Source organism: Ochotona princeps, chromosome 24 (genome assembly GCF_030435755.1).
Source record: "Ochotona princeps isolate mOchPri1 chromosome 24, mOchPri1.hap1, whole genome shotgun sequence".
In the NCBI taxonomy this organism is placed as follows: domain Eukaryota; kingdom Metazoa; phylum Chordata; class Mammalia; order Lagomorpha; family Ochotonidae; genus Ochotona; species Ochotona princeps.
The window spans coordinates 17,609,723-17,629,208 of record NC_080855.1 but is presented as its reverse complement, the minus strand read 5'-3'; the positions used below and the strand labels follow the sequence as shown (position 1 = coordinate 17,629,208).

At 42.0% G+C, this 19,486-nt stretch overlaps 1 protein-coding gene across 3 annotated transcripts in view; it reads right to left on the bottom strand.

Annotated features, from left to right (window-relative positions):
- Positions 1-19,486, bottom strand: part of SMG1 (SMG1 nonsense mediated mRNA decay associated PI3K related kinase) — a 98,532-nt gene that overhangs the window by 39,979 nt on the left and 39,067 nt on the right. For all 3 annotated transcript variants that reach the window (XM_004586788.3, XM_058680777.1, XM_058680778.1), the window contains 19 exons: positions 18,268-18,492; positions 17,089-17,190; positions 15,193-15,462; positions 13,774-13,904; positions 13,446-13,607; positions 12,905-13,023; positions 12,300-12,387; positions 12,111-12,212; positions 11,220-11,360; positions 10,538-10,737; positions 9,995-10,191; positions 9,646-9,810; positions 8,354-8,508; positions 7,898-8,040; positions 7,550-7,751; positions 5,028-5,137; positions 4,258-4,405; positions 3,409-3,568; positions 2,350-2,470 (listed from right to left, as the gene is read on the bottom strand). In XM_004586788.3, the coding sequence (XP_004586845.2) occupies positions 2,350-2,470; positions 3,409-3,568; positions 4,258-4,405; positions 5,028-5,137; positions 7,550-7,751; positions 7,898-8,040; positions 8,354-8,508; positions 9,646-9,810; positions 9,995-10,191; positions 10,538-10,737; positions 11,220-11,360; positions 12,111-12,212; positions 12,300-12,387; positions 12,905-13,023; positions 13,446-13,607; positions 13,774-13,904; positions 15,193-15,462; positions 17,089-17,190; positions 18,268-18,492 (2,941 nt within the window). The remainder of the gene's footprint in view (positions 1-2,349; positions 2,471-3,408; positions 3,569-4,257; positions 4,406-5,027; positions 5,138-7,549; positions 7,752-7,897; positions 8,041-8,353; positions 8,509-9,645; positions 9,811-9,994; positions 10,192-10,537; positions 10,738-11,219; positions 11,361-12,110; positions 12,213-12,299; positions 12,388-12,904; positions 13,024-13,445; positions 13,608-13,773; positions 13,905-15,192; positions 15,463-17,088; positions 17,191-18,267; positions 18,493-19,486) is intronic.

Here is a 19,486-nt window from a genome sequence, read left to right as displayed (position 1 = left end):
GCATGCTTTCTATAGTCCATCAGAAATCCAAAAACTTTTCCAGATTGGAGGAATAAAGTAAATTGGTAGCATCTATATATATAAACACAACAATCGTTTTTTCTTTATCTCAAAAGTGACACAAGTGGACATTTAGCCTAGTGGTTCTCACATGATAGTAGTTGGGTTAAATACACAGATCCAGGGGTCAACACAGTGGCCCAACACTCTAATCCTCTGCCTGTGACAACACCAGCATCCCTTATGAGCACTGGTTCTAGTCCCAGATGCTTGACTTCACATCCAGCTCCCTGCTTATGGACTAGGAATGCAGAAGAGGGATGGCTCAAGTTCTTGAGCCCCTGCACTCAATGTGGAAGACCCAGAAGAGACTCCTGACTCCCGGCTTCTGATAGGTGATAGGCTCAGCTTCGGCACTGAGGTCATTTGGGGAGTGAACCATTAAATGGAACTTCTCTCTCTTTCTCACCCATTCTCTCTCTACCGTCTCCTTTCCTCCTTATCTTCCTCTGTAAATCTGCCTTTCATATAAAAATAAATAGATCTTTTACAAAATGCCCAGCTCCAGCTCCCAGCTCGGCCCCTAACAACGACTCAAATATCTGTGTTCCTGCCAGACTTGGCCGAGTCCCAGCTCCCAGCTCCAGCCCTGCCTGCCCACGCGTGAGGGAAGAGTTGTGCTGGGCAGTGAACCAGCAGGTGGAAGTGCATGCTCTTTATACTGTCTCTCAAATCAATAAAAAGTGAAAGGCATATAACTATTTACACCACTAGTAATTCCCCAATTATGCATTTCGAACATCTAAAATTCAACAATCACATTATGACTTCATCATAATGGGTGAAAGACCTGAAAAGACATTTCAACAATAAGGTACACCACGGTCACTATGCAACTGAAAAGATGTTCAACACACCATGAGTCATCAGGAAAATGAAAACAAAATGCTCCAAGAAACAACACTCATCATGCCAATGATGCAAATGCAGACTGACAGTACCAAGTGTGTAGAACAAATGGAACTTTCCAAAAATGCCAAAAGGAATATAATCTGTACAACTGCTTTATAAAAAACTGCCCATCTGAAAGTTCTTCCAGATGACCCGACAATTTCATTCCAAAGAACTGTACATAAAAATGTTTGTAGAAGCTTTACAATTAATAGCCAACCTTGAAAAAAACCCACCAAAGAATGAAGAATGGAGCTGTGCTAGAGCCTTACAAAGGAGTGTCACAGCACAACAAAAGGACTGCATTCACTGATGCAGACAATGCAACCGGGGCAAGGGCAGCAGCACGGCCAGTCAGGCCACTGTCTCGTATCAGACCACTGGGACAAGCCCACTTCAAATGCAGCTTTCTGCTTTGTTTCATTTTTTAACTAAACATCTTATAAATCTATTTTTATTGAATTTTTTCGTATTTAAAAGGCATTCACAAACAGAGGAAGAAGTGTAGGATGGGCAAGGGAGTGGAAGAAGGAGAGAGACTACTGCCATCCACTGGTTCACTTCCCAAATGGCTCACATTGCCAGGTCTGGATCAGGAGACGTAACTCCAAGGCTGCCAAGGGTCTAAGTAGTTGTGTCATCTGCCAGTACATTCCCAGGAGCTTTAGGATGGTGCTGGCTCAAGAGCAGAGCAGCTAGGACATGAATACATGGTCATATGGGGTATCAGCACCGCAGACAGTGGCTCAACCTGATGCACCACAACACCAACCCTGGAATACATGCATATCTACACATATCTTGCCAAGCAAGAGAAGGCAGACATGGGCCCAGTGCCGTGACCTAGCGGCTAAAGTCCTCGCCTTGAACGCCCCAGGATCCCATATGGGCGCCGGTTCTAATCCCGGCAGCTCCACTTCCCATCCAGCTCCCTGCTTGTGGCCTGGGAAAGCAGTCGAGGACGGCCCAATGCATTGGGACCCTGCACCTGCGTGGGAGACCCGGAAGAGGTTCCTGGTTCCCGGCTTCGGATTGGCGCACACCAGCCCGTTGCGGCTCACTTGGGGAGTGAATCATTGGACGGAAGATTTTCCTCTCTGTCTCTCCTCCTCTCTGTATATCTGACTTTGTAATAAAAAATAATAAATCTTTAAAAAAAAAAAAAAGAGAAGGCAGACATGAAGTCTAACCTAGCGCCAATCAGCAATTGCCTGAGACGAGGACAAATGGCAAGAACTAAAAAGGCAACAGGGAACCCTCTGGGGTCAGCTGAGCACTCTGCATCTTGATCGTACCAGCAGTTACACAGGTGACAATGCACCAATATTCAGCAAACTGTATTCTTCAAATGTTTCCTTTTATCTTGATAAAGCTGATTATGCTTTAAAAACTATATACCTTTAATTTTCTCCAACAACTGATTCTGGTACATGGTATATCTTAACGCCTGCATCCAAGGCCTCACATCATGCTGTTTACAGGAACGCAAAGCTTCGCTGAAGAGTGGAATCAGGCAATCCTGTCAGAGTAAACAAAGGTTACTTAACTGAAAACTTCATGTAGAAAATGTGTCTTTTTGTGTTTGCAGACACACTCGTTCTGAGACACCAACAGAGAGCAGCTAGTTCAAATCTACCCCAGTCTTACTAAGCTATGCCTTTCTACCAAACACACTCCAATTGGACATGGTAAGTACACACTAGAAGAAACTACACTTTGAAGACTCACCTATCACCACAATTTCTCAATAATCCTACCAAACAGATCAGTGCATTTTCTAAAAAACAAGCAGATGCTTGGGCACTGTGTCACTGCGGGCTACGCCACCCCTTGAGATGCCCACAGACACTGCAGTGTGTTTGTTCAGGAGGGAACCAGCCCACAGAGACAGATTTTTCTATTGATATTGTCCCTTCTCAGTCACTCTCTTTCAAATAAATAAATTTAGTCATACTTGAGCTATAGGTCCTTCCATTTGCCGCACATAATTAAAGCAGAATTTCAAATATCTGTTTTTATCAGTTCATCTAAGTACAAATGCTGCTCTAAAACATTCAAAACGCAAGTCCTGTAGTAATGCCTATTACCACTGCAAACAACATGTTGATGGGTCTGGTGTGGTAGCCTCGCAGCTAAAGTCCTTGCCTTGCACATCCAGGATCCCATATGGGCGCCAGTTCTAATCCTGGCAGCCCCGCTTCCCGTCCAGCTCCCTGCTTGTGGCCTGGAAAAGCAGTTGAGGACGGACCAAGACCTTGGGACCCTGCAGCCCTATAGGAGACCTGGAGGAAGCTCCTGGCTTCGGATCGGCTCAGCTCCAGCCATTGCGGCTGCTTGGGGAGTGAATCAGTAGACCAAAGATCTTCCTCTCCTCTCTTCTCCTCGCTGTATATCTGACTTTCCAATGAAAATAAAATAAATCTTAAACTTGTTGACAAAGAATACACACATACACACCTCTGTTGAAAGTTTGTTTGAAACTGTGTTCTCCAAAGCAGATGAGCAGTACAGCTGTAAAGTACTCAGAACTGGCAAGGACTGAGAAACTGTTAAGGTAGAAAGTCTCAGGGGTCCAACAGCTAGGCGAGATGTTTGCTTCAAGTACTTCACCACATTCCTGAAACAAAATATTTACCGTCAATTCCTGCTGAAATCTTTGTAACCTGAGCCAGAGCAGGCAGAGAAGAAGGGAAGAAACCAAGCGGCAGTTAAGACCTACACTTGCATCCAAAGTCGGGCAGAGGATAAGGAAGCAGGCTGCTCTACATGAACAAATAAAGAGCAAAGAAAGAAATCGCTTTTGGGAATTTTTACAATTTGTTTAGTTTCAGCCTCAGTATATGTTGGCATTCACAACTATCTAGGTATGACTTCTATCACTAAAATGAAGCTATCAGGACTAGGATTTACACATCTAGGAATTGGAGGCCACTGTGATGGCTCAATCGGCTAATCCTCCAGTCAAGCCTGAGTATCCCATGCGAGTACTGGCTCGTGTCCCAGCTGCTCCATTCTCCACACAGCTTTCTGTTCATGGCCTAGGAGAGCAGTGGAGATGGCTCCAAAGCCTTGGGTCATACACCTGCATGGCAGGCCTGGAGGGGGCTCCTGACTGGCTCAGCTCCAGCTGTTGCAGCCATCTGGGGAGTGAAGCAATGCGTGGAAGATCTTTCCGTCAACTCTGCTCTGTAAATCTGCCTTTCCAATACAAACAATCTTTGAAGATGTAGGTACCGTCTTCGCCAGTGCACCTGCCAGCATGCACCACACAGAGCGGGTTCACGTTCACCCCAGCACTGCACTCACTCAGTCACAGACTGCCACTTCTGATCTTGCTCCACATGGTTTAAAGCAGTTGCCAAACACACAGAACTTCTCAAGAGCTGAACCTCAATGGATTTCTGAAGTTCCCTTGGATCTGGACTTAGCATGTTAGGAAGCAGTTTCTTCATATCTACAAATGTTAAGACAAATTTCATTAAGTCAATTTGCTTTTAATGTACAAAAGTTTTTACTAGTAAATACCTCTTTTCATATTGAAAGTTTAGGCAGCTGAATACTATCAGTAAGCATTGCTGATAACTACATGAAAACTACATAAAATTATGCCTGACTTACAAAATCCACTTGATTTTAAAAATCAATTAAAAGCAAAAATTAGCAAGTCAATCTGCTACTTTGCATAGTAAATCTAGAACTATATGAGCAAATATTACTGATTCCACCACATCAATGTTAACAGAATACTCATAATACTAACCTTAACATGTTTTACCAAGTATTGTGATAAAGAACTTAATTATCTACATTAAGCTGAAAACCATGAGAAATATTGTTTTAAGTATTAATTTGTACTTTTTCAGAAGAAATGTTGAGATAAATCTCAAAGTAGTAAGAGTCCTTTTCCGTGTACTTCAATTTAGCTAACCATTTCTCAATGTCAAAACAAACGTACATGGAACAGTCCTCAAGTTACTTACTGTTCCACAAGAGACTCCACCCCCAATAAAACACACAAAAGAACTTGGGAGCAAGTTAGCCTTAACAGTAAGTTTTATAGACATTTTCTCAAATACCTATTTTCTCTTTTGTTCCTCCAGCAAGCAGATTGATATTTTCTCCTGGTAACAACTCTAGCTGTTCAGTACATTCCATAAATTCTCCAGATTCAAAACTGCTCAGTGACCTGTAATTAAAATGTGGTCAGTTTATACTACAACTTCTCCAGCCTGCAGAACCAAACACAGAACAACTTTTAGACAAACAGCACAACATACAGCATTCTGAAGAAATTCTTGCCGGGGGCAGGACACCATGTTTACATTTATTCTGAAGAAGTGACTACCACCTTACCTAGCACTTAATGGGAAAAGTACAAAGTCCCAGCTAGGGGAGTTCAGCTGAGCTCATGCACCTGCAGTGAGCTTCCCCGTCGTGTGCTGCAGCACGTCCCCCTCAGAGCTTGCCCAGCTCACCGACTGCACACTTCCGGAGCACATCTTCAACGCCTCTCAGTTGCCCAGCTCCCCGCAGAACTCCCTACATGGCCTCACTCCTCACCTGAGAACCCTGAAGACCCTGTCATCTCCACCTTGTATCTCAGCCCTCCTCTTTGCCACTCTGCTGCACAGAACTTTCTTGCTTCAGAGAACTGCTTCCCCCGCCCCATTCTGACAGATGATGAGTCTCAATGCCAGAACGAGAGGCCCTATCCTCACACTCCTAACTGCAGCTTTCAGACCCTTCCTTCTGTCCCCATCTCCACAGCAGCTGCTCTCCAGGCAAGAGGACGGCAGCATGCCAGTGTTTCCTCTACCTCCACGTGCCCTGCATAGTGTCACTTCCCCTGTAAGGGAACCCCCTACTCTGTACGTCTACAGACCTGAGTCAACGCAATCACCAGCTGCTCAGATGAGCCATGATGACTCGGCTCAGTACCCTGCTCAGGTCTAGTGCATTACACAAGCATTCTTCCTGCTGTGAGGGGCCGTGGCTCCTGTCCAGCGGCAGGCCCCTCATGCACACCCTATGTTCTGTGAACTCAGAACATTCCACCACAGCCTCTCAGAAGGCCGCTATGGCTTTACTATCCACTACATACCTCCTACGCTCTAGCTGTACCCACCTTCACTGCCTTCCTTAAGGCACAGCAAAGGGGAGATCCTTCCAGCAACAGCTTCTAATGGCCTGAGACTCTTAGGTTGCCCCAATATTTAGATAAGCAGATAATATTTTTCTATATCACAGCTTCCCTTTCCTGACTTCAAAAACACTGAGTGGATAATTTACCATTACCTTTTCACTTATAAATGTCTCCACACGGTATAATTTAACCAGGCTTCTACATTTACAGCACACTCCCTCCTCCTTTGTAGCCCCTGAAGCACCTACCGAGGCTGACTAGTCCCTGCAGCATATGCTACCTGTAAATGGCATCCTTGCTGAACATCCTGTGTTTTCCTCAATAATCCCCATCTCCCATCCCTTCACAAAAACGCTAAAACAAATTCTGATTGCAGCTCTCTTGCCTGTACACTCATTGCTCTTAGAGCCCTCTCTGCTCTGCTGGCTCGTAAACCAGTACAGAAAGTGAACACAGGGCCCAGTGCCGTGGCCTAGCAGCTAAAGTCCTTGCCTTGAACGCGCCGGGATCCCATATGGGCACCGGTTCTAATCCCGGCAGCTCCACTTCCCAACCAGCTCCCTGCTTGTGGCCTGGGAAAGCAGTTGAGGACGGCCCAAAGCCTTGGGATCCTGCACCCGCATGGGAGACCTGGAAGAGGTTCCAGGTTCCCGGCTTTGGATCGGCACACACCGGCCACTGCGGCTCACTTGGGGAGTGAATCATCGGACAGAAGATCTTCCTCTCTGTCTCTCCTCCTCTCTGTATATCTGACTTTCCAATAAAAATAAATAAATCTTTAAAAACAAAAAACTGAACATAAAAAAGAGCCTTGAATAACCACTTCTATACTAACAATTTCAAAATCTGAGTTCCGAATCCAATTAGTTTGGTTCTGTTTTTTTTTGAAGATTTACTTATTTATTTGAAATGCAGTTACAAACAGAGGGAGAAACAAAGAGGGATCTTCCATTTACTGGCTCATCCCTCCCTAAATGGCCACATAGATCAGAGCTGGGCCAGTCCAAAGTCAGAAGCTTCTTCTGGGTCTCCGACACAGGTGCAAAGAATTGGGCCGTTCTTGACTGCTTTCCCAGGCAGATCTGTGGGGACTGCATCAGACGTAAAACAGCCCAGCCTCCAACCAGCTCAGTGTTGGCACACAAACTGCTGCTTTACCCACTATACCACAGCCGAGGTCCCTTAAATCCATTCTTACCTGGTTTCAGAACAGTAAGTTCCGAGACTCGGTATCAAATGGCTGCTAGGAATCTGTCCTGCCCTGCATGAATGCCTTCTCCTCCACTGGCTTTGTACTGCATTTATTCTTATTAGATACAAAACCATTCTGCATTAGTAGATATCACAAATTTTAGTATTTTTCCGCCATATACACTTTATATATGCATAAAATGAATAAGATTGTTTCAGCTGTAGTAGGCATCACAACGTATAAGTGACAAAAGAAATCCTTACTTTATATAGTTGAAGTCAGCCTTGAGGTTGAGAGAAGTACTGCTGGTGCTCTTCTTCAGGTCATGGATCGCGTTCTGCCACTCCTGCACTGCAGCCCAATCCGCAATTGAAATGTAACATTCACAAGCTTTATTTCCTAAATAATTTATAACCTCTGGGGAAGAGTCAGCTGGTTTGGACAGCACAGTTTTTCTTGAATCACCTAAACAAGAAATAAATAAGAAAATAATAATAAGAGCTCAAGCAATTACAAACATTCCAAAGAGCAGAGAAAGGCACACAGTAAGGTCATCAATACAAAGTATGGACTCCAACTTCGGCTGCTTGATCTAAGCACTGAGTACTTACCATTCTGAGCGTGCTTAGGGCTGGCACTGTTGCGCCCAGCATTGGCCAACGTGAGAACAGACTTATCAAAGCTGGAGATGCAACAATCAACCCCTGTCATAGCACACAGATGCTCCTGGTACTCTACGGAGGCCTTTTCAAACCTGAAATGTAAATTAAAGCATCCTCATTTTAAAAACACAGTAACAGTAAAAACCTACCATATGCAATAAGCTAAGACAGTGAGTTCACTACCCCATAAGAAATGAGAACGAAACAGGGACAAATCAGATCTCTTCCTCATAGCTCATGAAAACTAATTCAAAGGGACCTGGCCAGGGGATGAGGGGCTGCAGTGGCTAAGGTACTGCAAATACTACTTAGGCCTCCCACATCCCACTTCAGAGTACATGAGCTCGAGTATAGCTCTACTGAATAGACCGGCAATTTCCAATCTGGATGGTGCTCTCAACTCACCTGCCTTCAGCCTGCTGGGCCACTGAGTTAATCCAGAGAAGATTCTTTCCAATGACAGAAGATGACCAGACAGCAATTCCTTGTATAGCTTCAGGACAATGAAGTTCACACAGTGCTTCTACCACCATCATGATCGTCACTTCTAAGTCATTCCCCTGGAAGCAATATTTAGAAAAAGTAATCACAGAAGTTGGTATAACTAAATCTCACATCCTTACTAAATGTACACCTACTGGTCATAGTTGCAAGCCTATTTAAAGCCACATGTATTTAACCACCACTTTCACATTACTAAGTTTGGAATTCTTAAACATCAACTGACAAAGGATTAAGTTTTTTTTTTGTTAGTATTACCTGCTGACATTAACTCAATTAGCCAACACTTTGCTGTGTTTTTTATCTACTCATTTATTGTGAAAACATTTTATAAGCCAGAAAGGACTCCAGCATTTTCCCATACATTATAAAACTTCTTTTTCCTACAGACAAATGTCTTGGAATTACCTTTCAAGTTCCAACCCTCACATATAAGAAACAAGCATTTTTAGTATATTCTATGCGAAGTGTTAGAACTAAGCAGGAAGGTTAGGAAGAGACAGGTGAACTGGAAGATTTTTTAATAATTCCCGCATAGTCCTGCATTGTAATTACTTCTTACAATACAGGATGCGCTCTTTCCTATCATACACTTGATTTTCATATATTCTCTCTCTCTCTCAGACCAGAAAGAAGGAAATGACATGATGGCCATGAGGAAGTTAAACTCCATGTCGAAGTGTGGAAGTGCCATGGAACTCCCAGAAAGCCTCACACATATTAAATCCCACTGACTCCACCTTACTTGTATATGCAACCAAGGCACCAACTCTGTCCCATACAGGGCAGTTTAACACAGGGCAGTACCCCTGTTTCGACTTCTGTTTTGTTAGCCTTTGGCCTTTCTCAGTCTTGCCCTCTGGCCTCCTGCCCTCTCCCCTCCTCAAAGGCAACTCTCTGGCTCACTCATGGTGGGTATCTCCACGGGGCGGCAGGGTACCCACACTCTTAGAAGTGCATCTTAACTCCCTCACTTTTAAAGAAATCTTGCTGTCACTTAAATTCTTACCTCTGTCAGGGCAAAAATTTGAAATAAAATTTGATATACATACTCCCGTAACATATTAGAAACCATAAACGCAAGACTTTGATAACTATTGCTTTTTACAAAACACTGGATGAAGTTTTACAAACAACCTTATCCATACATCAAATCTAAGAAATTAGATGCAAATGTTTCTGGCAAACAGATTTACCTGAGACAGACTGTTGGTCTTCATTTCAGTAAGCAAGTCAAAGCCATGCCTTACGGTCACTGCTGGCTGGCCTGCCAACAATCCGACCCTCATGATAGACAGTCGGATCCTAGTCAGCCAGTCTTGGCAAGTTTGGCGATTGGTATAGAAGAAAGTCCTAATGACCTTTAGGAGGGAGGGGGCAAAAAAAAAAGAGAACTTACGGCTGTTTTAAATTACAGTACAGACATATCCAACACATGTCAAGCAAACACACACATCCACATCCGCTGTAACCTCAGGCCTGCACCTACTGTCAGGTTTCATCATGTAACTACTACACCATCAACACGATCCTGCGAACACCAACCTTCGGGGGTGATGTCAGTGCATTAGCACAGCCCTCATATGCGTTATACATTAATTTCTCCAGGTTTTCCAGATACTGCAGAAGGAGAACAAGTCTAAGCTGGTTACTGCTGTGTCCTTCATCATTGTCTGCAGTTGTCCACTGACTCACATCTTGATCGGGGTTTAAGGTGTGAGCTGCAAGACTTCTAATGATACCTGAAAACAAAGACATTTTAAATTAAAACACAGGCTCCATTTCACAAGCTTATGTTTATCAAATATCCCAACTATCCCTTAATTAAATACAATCCTAAAATGGCAGCGTTTCTTCCACACAAATCCTCTTAAGTTTTTTAAAATAAAAACAGATAACCAGGTTGCAAATATCACTGCTCAATGAAAGCTTCCCAATAAAGCATTAACATTAAAGGAGGAAGAAAAAAAAAGCACATACTCTTAAATCTGCTTTAACAACCATAAGAAACTCATTATTTGGGAGTTAGTAAAACTTTGAGGGTTATCTGCACGACAAGGTTGGAAAAAATCAGCAAAAGCTGGTTACCTTCGATAGTCTGGAAGGTGTCCTGAGCCCTGCCCAGTGGGGTTCTCAACTTGGAGAGGACAGTAAATTGGGCTGCTTCCCAGATAGCCCACTGCCAGAGGACAGCGTCTGTCTTCAGGAGATTGCGGGGGATGGTGGACTGGTCACGTTTATCAAGTCTCTGGCAGCTATAGAACAATCTTTCTAACCAATTGTCCTTCCTGGGGAAAAGTAGTTTCATATTTAACACATAGGGACAATCAAAAAGGAACAAACCAGAGGGAATGGAGGAGCAGGACAGACTCTACTTTTTCTATACTATAACAGATAAAATCTCACTTTTCATTCTGAGTCTGTTATAGGATGGAACACGTGTGAATGGATCACTGGCGTAAATGGTTTGATGTGGTGTTAGCTTCCAGAGGCCCAGAGGCCCACAGGCCAGGTCGCCAGCCAGGAAGGCTAACACCACATCACTTACCCAGGAACCACCTCTCCTCACTCGCAAAGCCCACTCTTGTACGTTAGCTTCGAAGAAAGCTCTGCTAATGAAAACTAGAATAACTCACTGGAGAACTTAACTTCTTACTCTACTACCCTGGACACCTGTTTTCTCCTCAAAACTTGGGGGAATCTCAATGGAGTCTTTAAAATTACTTTCACTAGGTACAATAAACGGAAAAAAGTAAAAAGGAAGTCTTACCCTGTTCTGTGAGAGTTCCCATACAAAATAAAACTAATGACATCTGAGAAATCCTGTGGGTGGAATGTATTACTTGGCGCTTTACTCATGTGACTTCTCAATGCTAAAGAAATTTCTTGAATTTCTGTGTGATTATTATTGCTGTAGATAGAAAACAGTCATTGTTATGCAAAAGAATTAGTTAAGAGATTAGCAAACTCTGTAAATGGATCATTTCCTTGGTAACTAAATTGGAAAGAATTACAACAACTTCCTAGTCTTAGGCAAAGCTCTGAAATGTAATCAAAAACAGTAAGAATAAAAAGATTGCAGTTGGGGCCCAGCACAGTGGCCTAGTGGCTAAAGTCCTCGCCTTGAACGCCCCGGGATCCCATATGGGCACCGGTTCTAATCCCGGCAGCCCTGCTTCCCATCCAGCTCCCTGTTTGTGGCCTGGGAAAGCAGTCCAGGACGGCCCAAAGATTCGGGACACTGCACCCGCGTGGGAGACCCGGAAGAGGTTCCTGGTTCGCGGCTTCGGATTGGCGCAGCACCAGCCGTTGCGGTCACTTGGGGAGTGAATCATTGGACAGATCTTCCTCTCTGTCTCTCCTCTCTGTATATCTGACTTTGTAATAAAAATACATAAATCTTTAAAAAAAAAAAAAAAGATTGCAGTTCAGATTCCAAGTATTTGAACTACTAAGAAACACACTTCTGACACATATGAATTATTCAAAGTGTAAAAGTATTAGACTACATCTGCACATTTGATCTTTTAACACTTGTTCAGTCACTAAGAGGTATCAAAGAAGACATGAAATGAATGCACTGAACAGGTCATCTATCTTTCCCCCCAAGGTGCATGGCCATTAGATTGTAAAACTACAATGCCCCCAAGCAAGGTCATACCTCAGAACAATATCTAAAGGAATTGACTTCAGTAGTTTTCCAAATGCTTGTCGAATACGAGTTCCACTGTGGACTAGTTGGACCCGGCAGACATCCACACACCTAAGAGGAAATGAAAGAAACACACCAAGTGTGGCAGCATTTTCACATCATTAGCTCTAGAGTCAAAAGAGGAGTCGCAGCACCCACCTCTGCAACAGGTCCTCTGGTAAGGACGAGGACAGAGCGTGTAGACTGCTGCAGGCTTGCAGGCAGACATTCACGTCTTCAACAAGAGCTGGGAACACAAGACATTTACTCTCAGCTGGCCAAAATAAATTAGAGGACAGTTTGTCCTAACTTTCTGAACCCAACCACTGATTCAACTGTGAGCACTTACTCTGCATTACTCTGCCTATTCCTGCCCGGAGCCCTCACTGGCAGAAACATTTAAGCATTACACATCTTCAGCCAATAGAAGAGCTCAAGTGACTATCTCCCTCTCACTGCCAAACATTCCTTCTCAAAGGCTGATAAACACCCACACCCCATATCCGAGTGCCTGGGTCTGCATAGCAGACCCATCTGATGATTCTCCCTTCCTACCAGTTCACACCCCGGAAGGCAGTGGAATGGCTCAAGTGGTGAGGCTAGGTCCCTACCACCCAAGTGAGAGACTTCAACAGTTCTGTGTGCCGCCCAGGCCCAGCCCAAACACTGTGAGCGTTTCGGAAGTGGACCAGTGGTTAAGAGCTGTTTATGTCTCTGTGGCTTCCAAATTAAAACAAAACAAAACAAAACAAAAAAAGTCTTACTGTTGGCTAAAAGGCCTTTGCAAAATTTATGAAAAGACGGAAGAGAGAATAATGGTGCGTATGTTTCAGACTTCTTCATTAGAACAGCCACTTCCAAAGCCCAAGTCATTAACAGTTTCCTGAAACACAGAATGCAGTCGACTTTACACGCAAAATTTAAAAAAAAAAGAAAAAAAGGAAAAAAGAAACAGAAAAAAACCTAATCTTACATTGATTCATTTTGGTTTTGCTAACATCTCAAGCAATAAGAAGCAAACATTAAAATTTGCATACCTTTCAAAAAGAAACACTATAGTAACAAACTAGCAAAATATTTAAGATCTCTATAGATACACCGTGTTATGAAACATCAAAGGGTGGGATTTTGCATTCAACTTTTTTGGGAAAGAACAAGAACAGCTACATAAATAATAAAACCCAACTAGTATTTACAATAAAGAATTGCTATATCTCACCCCTAATCCACATTCCTTTTTGTTACATTCAAAAGGCAAATCAATAAATGCAGGATCACTTAACGTAACAAAATTGTTTTGGTTACCTTGTGTCCTGGTTAAGGTTGTCCTTCTTAAGCAAGATCCCCAAAAGATTTAATATAATGGAGAAATGTTTCTTTGTAGCTGTAGTTACAGTACTAATCACAGCTCCATCAAACAAGGAAGGAGATGAAGAACTAAGACTACTAGATATAAAGTGATCATGCCTGAAAGAGAAAGGGTGGGTCAAACTTCGCTAGGAAGCAAGTCCAAAATCAGCTCACATTCTTAAAATCCTACACTGTAAAAGCTCTTTCCCCTCTTCCTTCCTCTTTAAAAAATACAATGTTTTCATTTTCTCCCCCCTCAAAAAGAATGTGTACAATACAGTACCTGGTGCAGTGAGAATACAATGTGTACAGCACAGCATACTGAATGGCAGGGAAGTGAACAGCCAGGTCACCATGCACAATCATCAGATTCTTACTCAGAAGCGCAAAGACAGTTGGAGACAGCGCCCACATCTGATGGTGTACAAAAGAAAATTACAAGAGTAGAAATAAAATAAGTATTCAGACTTCTTCAAATTTAAAATTACATACTTAAATTTGGAAATGATCTAACACTAAACACTCAAACCTGGGGTCTTTGGCAAACTTTTTCTAATGACAGACGGTAATTATCTTAAGCTTGTGAGACATACAGCACTTCTAGTTAATAAGGCAAGTCTTCAACTCTGCAACTACAATGAGAAAACAACCTCAAACAAAATGAAGGAATGACAGTAGCTGTGTTCCATTAACACTCTGTGCACAAATTTAGCTGCCAGGGTGATAATGATCTGATAATTCTGTGAGTATATTAAAACTGTGACTCCTGGGCCACAGCTTGCTATTTGTTGGCCTGACATTTTCGTACTTGTCAGCATATTGGATGGCATTTCCTAATTTTCCTATCTACTGCAAATGGCAGGATACCCCGTCCAGTGAGAAACAATAACAACAAAAAGGCACACTCTGCCAGCTTTGTCCACCATTCCTACTGCAAACACACTCCCTTCCACCTCACTGCCCTATCTCCCTCCCGCTCTACTTCTAGAGTCCAGAGCATAAAATTTCTTAAATCTTTATGAAATGTAAATTCATCAACACCCAATTTTAGTATGTAAGGAAGGAAATTTTACTTCAGCTTTCAAGCAGTCAATAAGCAAAGGAGCCTAACACAGGTAAGCGGGTCAAGCACTATGGTAGGCAAACAAACATAAACATCAAACATTGACATTACCCTCCTTTCTTACACATTCTATTAAAATTGTTTCCCAATCTTGTAAGGTCCAATAAAGGAGCAATATTCCTAGCAGTCATTTCTATGTCCCCCTCCCAACAACAACAACAACAACAAAAACCCTTTTGTTCTTTTCCTAAAAGAATGTATGAATGTTCATACTAGAAGTGGCCAGCCAAAATCTAAAACCACATACAAGCACCAACTTTGGTGGAAAGAAGACAGGCACCAGAGAAGGAAGGAAGAAACAGCGTAAGTACCTTACATATTTGAACTGTGAAGAATGTTGACAATTTTTTTAAAATACTAGAGTAAATAAAAATTTCTAAAAGATACTCCCTAGAGAAAAAAAAGTTAAAAATTCTGATCAAACAAAAACAGAAAGATTAAATATAATGACAAGGATACAATCCTGACAGTATTTCTCCCTGCTTGTTATAAAATCGCCATCAGTGACACAGTAATTCTGTAGGCACACTGACATGACAATAAATGCAATACACCAACGTGTAGTAAGACACAGCTTACCCCAATTAGCGAGTTTTTGGCATTTCCAATTGTAGTCAGAGCACTAAGGTCAAATATAACTACAAATTTTGCATTGTCTACATTGAATACATGATTCTTAAAAGCTTCATGTTTTATTTCAGAGCAGGCATCAGGAAGCTGCAGACTGTGTAGCAGGTTATTCAGGGCACAAGTCATTTCTCCCAAGATTAACTTATAGGCAGTCTCCAGAACAGGAATATTCTTCAAGCTGAGCACTGCTTGATAGACAGCATGGGCTACAGCAACAACCTGAGAAAAAAAGCAAATTCAGAAGTTACAACCACAGGAAAGCTAAATCCACGATTACATACAAAACAAGTCAGTACCCACACAGCGCTGGGATGCAACTCAACTTAAGATTGATAAATTCAGGGTCAAACACAATAGCTAATCCTCCATTTTCAAGTGCCCGGGAACCCATATGGGCACTGGTTTGTGTCCTGGCTGCTCTACTTCCCAGCCAGCTCCCTGCTTATGGCCTGGGAAAGCAGAAGATGGTCCAATGCCTTAAGACCCTGCACCCAAGGAGGAAACCTAGAAGTTCCTGCCTCTTGGTTTCAGATTGGCTCAGCTCTGGCCACTGCAGCCATTTGGGGAGTGAACCAATGGATGGAAGATTTTTATCTCTGTCTCTCCTCTCTGTAAAGCTGCCATTCCAATAAAAATAAATAAATCTACAAAAAGAACAAACAAATTCAGAATCGGCACAACAGTTCATCGTCTGCAATACCAGCATCCACCTGGGATCTATTTGGAGTTCCTGTTGCTCCACTTCTGGACCAGCCCCTGCCAAGTACCCAAGAGAATAATGGAAAATGACCCAAGTATGGGCCACTACCAACCACGAGGAAAACAAATCCAAGCTCCTAACTTCAGCCTGCCCAATTCTGGTTATTTCAGCCATCTGAGAAGTAAACAAGTGGACAGAGCGTGAGGGTGTGAGAGAGGGAGTGTGTGGGTGGGTGTCCTCCTTTCTCTGTAACTCTATCTTTCAAATAAATGAATCAATCCTTAAAAAACAAAGATAAATTTACTGTAAAGGTTACTTAATAAAAATTATTTATTTGAATGTTAGGTTTAAAAAGAGACAGAGAAGGAAAGTTTCCATCCACTGGCTCACTCACCATCTGGTCACAAACTCAGGGCAAACCCAAGGCAAGATCTTCACTGGAGTATCCTACATGGGTAGCAGGGACACAAATATATGGGTGACCTCCTATTTCCTAGTGCATTAGCACGAAGCTGGACCAGAAGCAGAGCAGTCAAAACACAAACTGGTGCTTATATGGGAATGTCAACATTGCAGGAGCAGCCCTACCTGCTGTATACAATGCTAGCCTCTGAGATCTTACATTTTTTTTTTTTTTTTTTTTTTGGAAACAAAAAAACTTTGGGAAGCTAACCTTTGGAAAACCAGCCTTTTTTAAAACCTTGAAAGCAGGGGCCAATGCTGTTGCACAGCACTTAACCTGCCATCTGCAAAAGTGGCATCCCACATGTGCACCAATTTGAGTCCCAGCTGCTCCATTTCCTATAGTGTGTCTGAGAAATCAACGAAAGATGACCTAGTCTTCAAACCCCTGCCACCCATGTGAGAGACACAGACAGCGTTCCAGGCTCCTGGCTTCAGACTTGCACAGCGCTCTCATGTTCTCTCCTGTCCCGTTTTACAACTGCCTTTGAAGCATATGTAAATACAAGTTGAAGACGGATATTTCAACATTCACCTAGTGAATATAATAGATTTTATTGGGTAGCTGATAAGCTTGTAAATTTTATTTACAACATATACAGTAGTTCAGAGTACCTTTATTTAAAAAACGAAAACCAGTTTACCTTTAAGAAAATTCAAGTCATTAAAAATAAATCGCTTACCTCTTTTTCTTTATGATAACGCAAAAATAGTAGTTTGGATGATGGTATAAAGAGTTTTTCTACAAATGATGATGGCAGTTTTGTATTTATTTGTTCCACAATCTAAAAGAAAAAAAAAAATGAGCTGATCAAGTCCCCCACAAACAGGAGGGACTTCAAATGCCTATTGCTGAGTGAAAAGAAGGCCACCTACAACCAGACTGCAACAGCCTGAGTCCAAAAGGGCAAAACTGAAGACAACAGAGCTCAGGAATTGCCAGGGAACTATGCAGTAAGGTAAGCACTGGAAACAAATGGTTTTTAGGGAAATCAGAATATCCCATACGATACTGTAATGGCAGACACACTTGATTAATTGGTCATCAAAACCCACAGAATATACAATACTCAGTGAACTATAAAGAGAGCCGTCAACTTAGCTCACAATATTGCATCATCTGCTCACCCACAGACCAGGTAACCTGCTGGAAAGGAGGGGGAGAAGCAAGTACGGGAACTCATTTTCTGTTAATCTAAAAGCTGCTTCAATTGAATTAATTTAGAAAAAAATATATCTAACCTGTATCTTAAGATCTCAGCAGTGTGATATGTTTAGACACCTAAATGGGATCCATGTTCCTTACACTCACACATGAGCATTTTACTGCACTGGCAAAGGAGATGTAAATTTGGCAGAAACTCCCAGAAAGCAGAATTTGCTTCAATTCATCCAGTTGAGGATGAGGGGCAGCAAGGAGGAGGCAGAGTCAGCAAAACCAGAGGGAACCCTGTGCTTCCAGTTAGAGGAGTTCACCATGAAGGATCCCAGGATTCATTACTTTTCTTTTTATGTTCTTCATAATGTCCATAATAAAAAGGGAGGGAGAATATTTACGATTAAAAATATAAAGTTTCATATGGGAAACAAAACAGGGTCTTCCAAGATAATTATAAAGCACCTTCTGTTGAATATTTATCAGCAGCAAAAAAAAAAAAAAAAAAATCTTAGATGAAAGATAGAGTTCTGTTGAAAAACAGGTAATGCTACACTCAAACACTAAGAGCAAACAGATACTAAAAGTGATTAATGCACGCCCTAAAAAAAAAGGCAAAAATCCTTCTTTCTTCTACATATCTTAAATGCGAGGCCCTTGGATGAATCAAAGCACTAGAAAGCAACAAAAAGAGCAATCCACATACCAATGTGAGTAAATTCAAGACTGAGATGACATAATCGGTACCACAAGTCTGGCAGTTCTCCAGCTGGTCTAATCCATATGTAATGACCATGTCACAATGTATAGTCATGCTAGGATCCAAGCTGCCGAGCAAAACACCAACACACTCATTAGCAGCTGTCAACACAGCCTCAGAAAAAAACACTTGGTTTGCAGCCGTCACACATCTCATTACTCTGTACAGAACCTGCAAATGGGGAAAACAAGCAGCTTTTTAAAAAAATTCACATGCTTCCACAGGATGATCACATTTTCTATTTAATGCAGTTTCAACTGAAAATTGACTGCCTTCTCAGCAGTCTTAACATCACAGTGCTGAGAAGCTGAGTGGCGCTGAGGGCACCCTTAGTACATGCCCAAAATGATCAACAAAACATCCCAAAGCACTACTGAGACGGGTCACGGAATCTGCCTCCTCTTCCTCCCTTACCCACACTTCCTCTCTTCCCAAAGCCGCTCAATGACTGAGCTCAGAATCTTCACAATCAGAATATATCAGAACCAAGGACAGTAAGCGTGTTAACAGCATGGGAATGACCTGCCAACCCTGACTACTTCACCAGCTCTTGGGCTTTTGTAAATCAGTCTTCAAACCTAAATACTAAGTCTCCTGAAGCTTACTGGATTACATGTCCTGATGATCTCCTCTGAAAGTATTCTCATGCTTATCGAATGAGCATCTCATAAAAGAAAACTCATCCTTCCCAACATTAAAAAAAATTCCAGTGACCTACAATATTTATTCATCAGAACTACTGCTGAAAAGTATTTCTGTATTATTCAACAACCACTTTACGTGGGATTTTAACTTATACGCTGATTTTTAAAATCAATTACAAAAGCAAAAAGAGTTTCACAAAATAATTTTAATATGCAACAATTCCAAAATAACTTTCTGTTTAAGATCTAGGCTGTTTCAACTTCAACAATCTTCAATAAACTTAATTTTTAAACAGTGAAAATATAAAGATATTAAACCATTTTGATGAGATTTAAAATACAAATAGGCTGGTTTTAACTGTCCGTAATTTTTGTAAAAATACAGTAAGAATTACACATTCAATATTCTATTTTATTTGGCAATGTGTTCAATACAGGGGAATTTTCCTAACAGTGCTTTATCACTCAGATTAACTCTTTCATGACTGTAGCTCAAGGCTCGAGGTCTGTGATCCACGCGT